Genomic DNA, 7,091 nt, shown 5'->3' with positions numbered 1-7,091 from the left:
AATTTTTCTTTAGCTTTTAATCACATCATATGATCCTTACCAGCAGATGAAATGTACCCAGTTTCATGAAATTGAAGAAGTCAAAGTTTCCATTTCCGCAGCACTTGAAACGTTGCGTTTCACTGAACCAATAAAACATGTTCCTGCCCTCTAGTGGCAAAATCGTGTATTGCTTCCCCTTCTTCTGGGGGCCAGGAGCTTGGGAAATAATGTAATGACTGCAGTCTCACTAAAAGCTGGAGAAATGTGATGTGAAAGATGTTTTAATGATTTAGCATGACCTACATATGCACCACCCTCAGTGTGAGAAGCTTTGTTCTACTGGCTCAAGTTTAAGATTGCATGACCTGTATATTTTACACCATATACTATGAGGATACAACTTTTTAATATTATAAACATGTTTATAAAGGATAATAAAATGTTCACTGTTAACTTAATAGGTATGTCAGACACTGCGTCGTGAAAAAAGTAAAGCAATGATGGCACAAGAAGACGAGCAATAAAAGAACCTGAAAAATAAAATCTTGACATTGTTTTTAATGGTGACAATTGAGCATTACAAAGCAGGAGCAGACATCATCATTCAGTCATTCACAGATAAAATCCCTGAAGAAACAACAATGCATTTTATGGCTTATTACAGCATGCTTCGTGAGCACAGATGATGATGATGAAAAGAATCCATTCCGTCGATTGTTTGGGGGAAATTTCCACATGGAGATAGTGTTAAAATTAGTTTTTCTTTGGGAGTAAAGTACAGGAAATTATATTCTGTTACAAACAAAAGGGAACAAAACACTACACATTAGCAAATAAAAGTGTTTCAATTGTGATTATGCATACAAATAGAAACACTCCTTCAAAATATATTGTGTTCCAAGTACTGTAGAGGTGAAACATTTCCGATAACTTGCATCTCTCCAGTGAACATGCAGGTCCGATGTGCACTAATCCTTTCCATTTTAAGATTGTAAGTGAAAATGCTCCAATACATCAGCTTATCCACAACAATAAGCTTTAGGGAAATTAGTGATTTGCAAATAGTTTTGTGATCAGTGTGCCTAATTTTCGATGAGCTGAGTTCTGATGAGAGGCTGTCAACCAATGATTGGATCAGCGTAAATGATATTTGCTGACACTCCTTCTTAGCATGTTGATCAAAGGCTAAGGAAAAATTATTAAGAGAGCCGACAGTACTGCATACTGTCTTCCTGTACTACTAGGGCTATCTGTGCCCATATTAAGTCACAGGATTCATACCATTTGTGGTCAAAATAGGAAAATCTGTGGTAATAATGCACTAAGTGTAAGCGACAGTGTAGTCTAAGTCAAGGTATGTCAGCGTCCCTCCTGACTGTCCCAAAAGCTCAGACAGCGTCAAGTGTGAAATAAATACTTAAAATTCCCATAAAACTATACAGTTTACCATTAATATCTGTAGGGCAGCATCTTCACCAGGTCTCATTTAGAATGAAGGTGCTTGTTATCAATGGACAAATGTTAGTACTAAATAAAAAAACATAAACAATGTATGGAAAAGACCAGAGGTTGACAGCCACATCAACATGCACTGGAGCGTTCAGTGTTTCAACTGGAGGTTGAGAAAGCAAGTGCCAACAAACCAATGAGAGAAAAGCTAGTTAAATGCATTATATTGAGATCAAATCAAACCAAACGTCTGTGCAAAATGACAACACACTCAATGTGTGAAGGACCATACCTCATTCAAATGATTGTTTTATAAAGTCATATAATGGGCATACATCAGCATTCTGCTACTATATTTATAAAATGGCAAACTTCAGGCTTGATTTGCATGAATCCATCAAATCATTTCCTTGCTCTAGCTTTTGGTTTGTAAACAGTAACATTCAGAGAAGTCCTCACTGTCTGCCTGGAGAACATTACGTATATATGCATCAGTAAACTGCAGTGTCTCTTATCAGAAGATCAGAGGACATAAAGTTCACATCATCAGTCAGTGGGCCTGGGTATGAATGGATGAATCAAAGATTGATTCACTTTCTGTGTATGAGGGTTTATGTGCTTGTAAAAGACCCTCTACTCTCACACGCCACTGTTCCTAGGGTATGCCTGTAAACATTTCTAAATGTCTTCCTTCCTTATCTTTACATTGCTTGCTTGCTCAGACACTCATCGATTGGATAAAATAATAAATTAATAAGGATAATAGACAACATTAAATACATTCATGTACATCACTTCTTCAATACTGGAATGCAAGCAGGTTCTGCTTTAGCAGCTTGCACCACTCCACAGTGAGTTGTTGCCTGACTGTGGTTTGTGGGCTACAGTACGTGCATACAGCATATAGTCAGTCACCACATGCATCTCAACCAAACTTTGCCATGTAAACCTAACACACTGGCCCTATGATGGTGAGAGATTCTGTGGTGGTTTGAACAGTCGTGGAGATCCCTGGTAACCTCACCTCCCTCTTTACTGCCCATTCGAAACTCGCTGTCCCAGGTGACTGAGCTGCATGGTCTCTGGTGACCCCATATATCTGAGGTCACACACAACAGGTAGCTGGAAGGTAATTTCAAATTCTTCAGAGGCTGTAGTCCGCTCAAAGTGCAGTGAGGGTGCGGAACAACTGAGTGAGGCAGAAGACGGAGGCGGTGAGCGCAGTGCACTGTTTGGCGAGCAGCTTGGTGCTCAGGTCCTGGCAGCTTCGCTTGCTGCTGGCTCGCTCTGCTGCCAGACAGAAGTCCCTGAAAGAGCGGGCCACATCTGCCAGACCTGCAACTGCCTCTGCATTCCTCCGGTCACACCTGTCACAACCGGAGAACCACAGGCATAGGCCAGCCAACTCTACCAGTGTCCGGAAGCTGTCTGCCAGGGAGTGAAGCATTTCCTCTGGGCTCTGTCCAATCCCCACTACCTTCTGGCAGCTTGACATCAGACGCCGGGCCTCAATCTGGAGTACCCGCTTGTTCTCTGTAAAGTGAGCAGGACAGGTGTCCCTTGGGTGGCGACCTCCGTGACCGACCACAGATCGGTCGCTACCACTACCCTCCAGAATGGAGAGGAGCTGGTCGACATCCACACGAAGTTCTTGGAAACCCATTGGGGGTTCTGGATAGCGCTGCTGACCTAACCGACTGATTGTGTCCTTGTGCGTTCGAGACAGGAAACAGTTAGAGGTGTCAGACAGCGGTGAGAGGAGAGGGCTGAGCTCAGAGGTAGAGGAGGAGAAGAGGATGGAGCGTGGAAAGGAGGGCGAGTGGGTCGAGGAGGTGGAGAGTAGGGGGACAGGGGGAGAGGTCATGAGAGGAAAACCTGCTCCTGAAGCCTCAGTCACACCACTGCTCTGTGTGCGGCGAGAGAACTCGTAGACTGTCAGCTCGTCGTCAAAGCTGTCCCCACCACTAAAGCAGTTGGTATAGACTGCTGGGCAACCACAAGCGTCTAGTGGTACCTGCACCCCCTCCAAAACTGACTCACAACCAGATGATAGTACCGAGCTGCAGCCAAACTCAGACTTTAGGGGCAGGGTACTCTGAAGCTCGGCTGGAGTCTTTGTTTGAGATGGATCTTCACAGATTGTAAACACTCTGCAGCCTGAGGAAAGTGTTTGTGGTGAGTTAGAATTTTGCTCTGAAGGCCTACACAGACCCATCAAAGGCCTGTCGCTACTGGTCCGTCTTACTTTCTGTGACTGATTATGAAAAGGAAGCCCTGCCCTATTTAGATTCTGTGTAGTCACTACTATTGGAGAGGGAATGGAAGGTGACTGATTGGTAATTTTATAACCTGAATTGTCTTCACCTGGGGTTGTGACTGTATTTGGTTCTGGAGCAAGTTTTATAGGACCAGGAATGTCTGTCTTCATGTCTGAAGTATCTCTCTGGAGGCTGTTCACTATAGAGGCTGGAGGTTCTGTTATTGGTCCCGGTGTGTTCTGGATTGGGTACAAAGGCTGATGTTGGTGTTGGGGTTTGGGCTCAGTCTGGATAGGCAATGAAGAGTCAACTTCCTTCAACTCTAAACCTGAATGAGACGCTATTAGGGTTGTTGCCACAAAATACTCACCGTCCACCTCTGATCCTGTAACTGTTGTATCTGAATCGTCTGAATCTACTGTCTCTGCAGTTGTGTCCATTTCACTATCTATAGTTTGTGTGACATCTTCAACATCTGTGACTTTTATGGTAATCTCAACATTCTGGCTTCTGCCATCCTCAGAGGGACTCTGGGCTACATTCTCCACACCAGCCTGGTGGAGGTTTTCCTGGGAGCGCGATAGATACAGGGGCAGATTCTGAATCTTTCCCCTAAGTGTTGAGGCCGATAATCGGCCCATGATGCTGGAGGAACAGGTCTGGAAGAGGAAGTGAGTTGGAGAAGGAGGCTCTTTGGTGAGATCATGGATTATGGCTGTGTTAGCCGTCACTAAACTAGGACTAGCTAAACTATTTTTAGCGTCAACAGGGTATGGTATGGTGGAATCACTTCTGGGTTTATCAACATTTTGAATTGCGCATGAAGTATTTTCTTGTGTCACTGCACTTTTTGATTTAGTAACTGAATTAAACGTCGGAGATGTGATGCTAGTTGCAGCTCCAAGCTTTGCTGTGATAGAGTTTATAGCACGAGTATAATCAGAATTCACCGAATGAATTTGTGTACGAGCTTCAGTGCTGGTTAGAGACTTATTACTCACTTGTGACTCACCTTTACTGACGGTGACTGAATTAGATCTGATGATTTGCTTTGTAGCCAAACTCCAGTCATCTTTCTTGTCACTTGAACTAGAGTTTAAGGAACTGCTCACCTCATCATCATCGAAAACATTGTCAGAATTGGTGCTGTCGCTAATTTCATCGCTTGTGGTCATGGTAGAATTAACAATACGTATAGCTTCATCTTCATTAACAATGAGAGGGAATTGTAAATGTAATTGTGCTTTCTTAGTGTGATTTTCTTTGCCAAGCGGCAACTCCATAGAAGATATTTGGGTTGAGGTTTCCATGTTTTTGTTTTCCTCTTCTTCTCTCTCCAAATAGTGACTTGGGGACTTGGGGAAAACTGGTACTGGAGGAAGAGGAGAGGAAGGTGGAGGGGGGGGTGGTGAGTATGACGCAGGGTTTGACTTGTCGCAAACACCTTCAAGCTTGTGTTCCTCTACATTTGAATTTAGTTCTTTTGCAATTAGATGAGATGCCAAAAAAACATTACTACCTTTTTTATTCATATCCATCAAACATGTTGGCAGTGTGTTGGCATCTAACTGTCTATCAGGACATACGAGTGGTGTCTTTGAACTGTACCCTCTCACTCTGTCTATCCTCTCTTCTCCAATGTCTTCCCCCTTCCGTACCTCCTCAGCAATCTCTGGCAAAAACATTTGACTAGTGAATGGCCCCTTCCCAGACACACCTGTTGTCTCTTCCTTCTCTTCCTCCTCTTTCCCCTCACTCATCTCCGCCTGTCCCTCCCCTTCCTCCTTTCCATCACCCCTCCGATCGCCACTCTCCTTCCCATCTGGATCCACCCGGCAGCGGACGACAGTAATGGTAGGAGATGTAGCCTTCACCAGAGCAGTGACCGATTTGGATTCCATTGTGTCAGGTTCCATTTCCATTTCTTTCTTCCTGGTCCTGGAGGGGGGCTGTGGCTCTCGAGTCTGCTCATGGGACACAAAACCAGGAGACCTTGGTCCATGAGAACATGCTTTTGACAGGATGGGTTTTGACTCGAGCTGAGTCGGTTCCCCTTCAGAGTGAGTCAGGGAGGAGACAGTAGGGCTGGGATTCTGGGTTTGCTCTGAAGGTTCAGGATCTGAACTCAGCATCTGAGCATCAATAGCTTCTGCCAAAAGGTTTTTATGAAGCCTATTGGAAACTCGGTCATGCTTTGATTCTAGATTTGGTTCTGGATATGACACCATAGAGGTATAATCGGTTTCCATGAAGGAACGGCGCTTGCGAGATCTTTTTCTGAGCTGGAACAACGTTTCTCTTCCTCCTCCTTCCTCCTCTCCTCCGTCTTTATCTTCTGTTGCATTGTCTCCATCTGTCACAGAGACTCTGATGTCACTGAGACTGACTGTGCTGAGGAAGTCCAGCTTCATCTCTGTGCAAATATCTGCAGGATAGTAGGAAAAGGCTCAGTTAAACATGTCTTAAAACAAAGTGTACTGTATCTAAAATAAGCCTTTTATGTTCCAGGAAGATCACTAGTTCCACTTGTGTTTTACTAACATACACAGAAGCAGAAACTAGACACAGATTATCCAAAGATGTTGACCAAATAAAATATAATTTTGCATTACTTTAACTTTCCTATTTATGCTAAAGTCAGTGTAGTTATTGTAAGGATGTAGTTTTCATTGTTTCAGTTTGATTAATAAAATTTCCGTCCCATTATTGTCGCGCTGCCAAAATCCAAATAGCAGAGGAGGTTATATAAATCCCTCAATTATAACACTTAATCTTAAATGACTGAAGTCACATCTCAGGCTACATAAAATGACCTATCTTAATGGGTAAGTTTGTGCATGCCGAGGGCTGTCCAAATCCACAATCCACAAAGGGGGACTCAAGTGGTCTGTCCCAGACCTCATATCTACCATATCCATTTTTTAAGACATTAGCTTGTTTCATAATAGATTCATTTTGTAGTTTCATGCTGCACATAAAGAATATGACTAGAATAAATAGAATAAATTAAGGTTTGTTAAAATCAGTAAAACTATATGGGCAGAGATTGTTTTTTTTTTACTATAGGTGGTGGGGCATCCCCAGTTGAAGGTTTACTGTTGATACAAACTTGTGTTTGGCTGGAAAATGAGAATTTTTCAGAACTTTCTGATGAGATGTGTATGGCTATTATGTAATGTAGCAGAGCTGCACATATAAGTTGCAATAAATCATAACTGTCAACAGCCATTCAGAAAAATGCCTTGAAATGATTAAGGGTCAGAAATTGCTATGTTGCTGTCCAGCACCATTGTAGCTGGTGTTGATGGTGATTTTGAACACATTACTGTACGTATGACTTAAAATTGTGAGGGCTGTTCTCAAATCTTGATGGTGCACATTTAGATTCAGCCATAATGGTTG

General features: G+C 43.0%; 1 protein-coding gene across 1 annotated transcript in view; it reads right to left on the bottom strand.

Annotated features, from left to right (window-relative positions):
- Positions 1-527: 527 nt before the first annotated feature.
- LOC118312084 (FERM and PDZ domain-containing protein 1) overlaps positions 528-7,091 on the bottom strand; it is a 41,840-nt gene continuing 35,276 nt past the window's right edge. The window contains exon 16 of the mRNA XM_035636380.2: positions 528-6,114. Coding sequence (XP_035492273.2) covers positions 2,594-6,114 — 3,521 coding nt within the window. The 3' untranslated portion in view covers positions 528-2,593. The remainder of the gene's footprint in view (positions 6,115-7,091) is intronic.

This window comes from Scophthalmus maximus, chromosome 8 (assembly GCF_022379125.1).
Source record: "Scophthalmus maximus strain ysfricsl-2021 chromosome 8, ASM2237912v1, whole genome shotgun sequence".
Classification (NCBI taxonomy): domain Eukaryota; kingdom Metazoa; phylum Chordata; class Actinopteri; order Pleuronectiformes; family Scophthalmidae; genus Scophthalmus; species Scophthalmus maximus.
The sequence above is the reverse complement of the archived record's forward strand: the minus strand, read 5'-3'. Positions and strand labels throughout refer to the sequence as shown.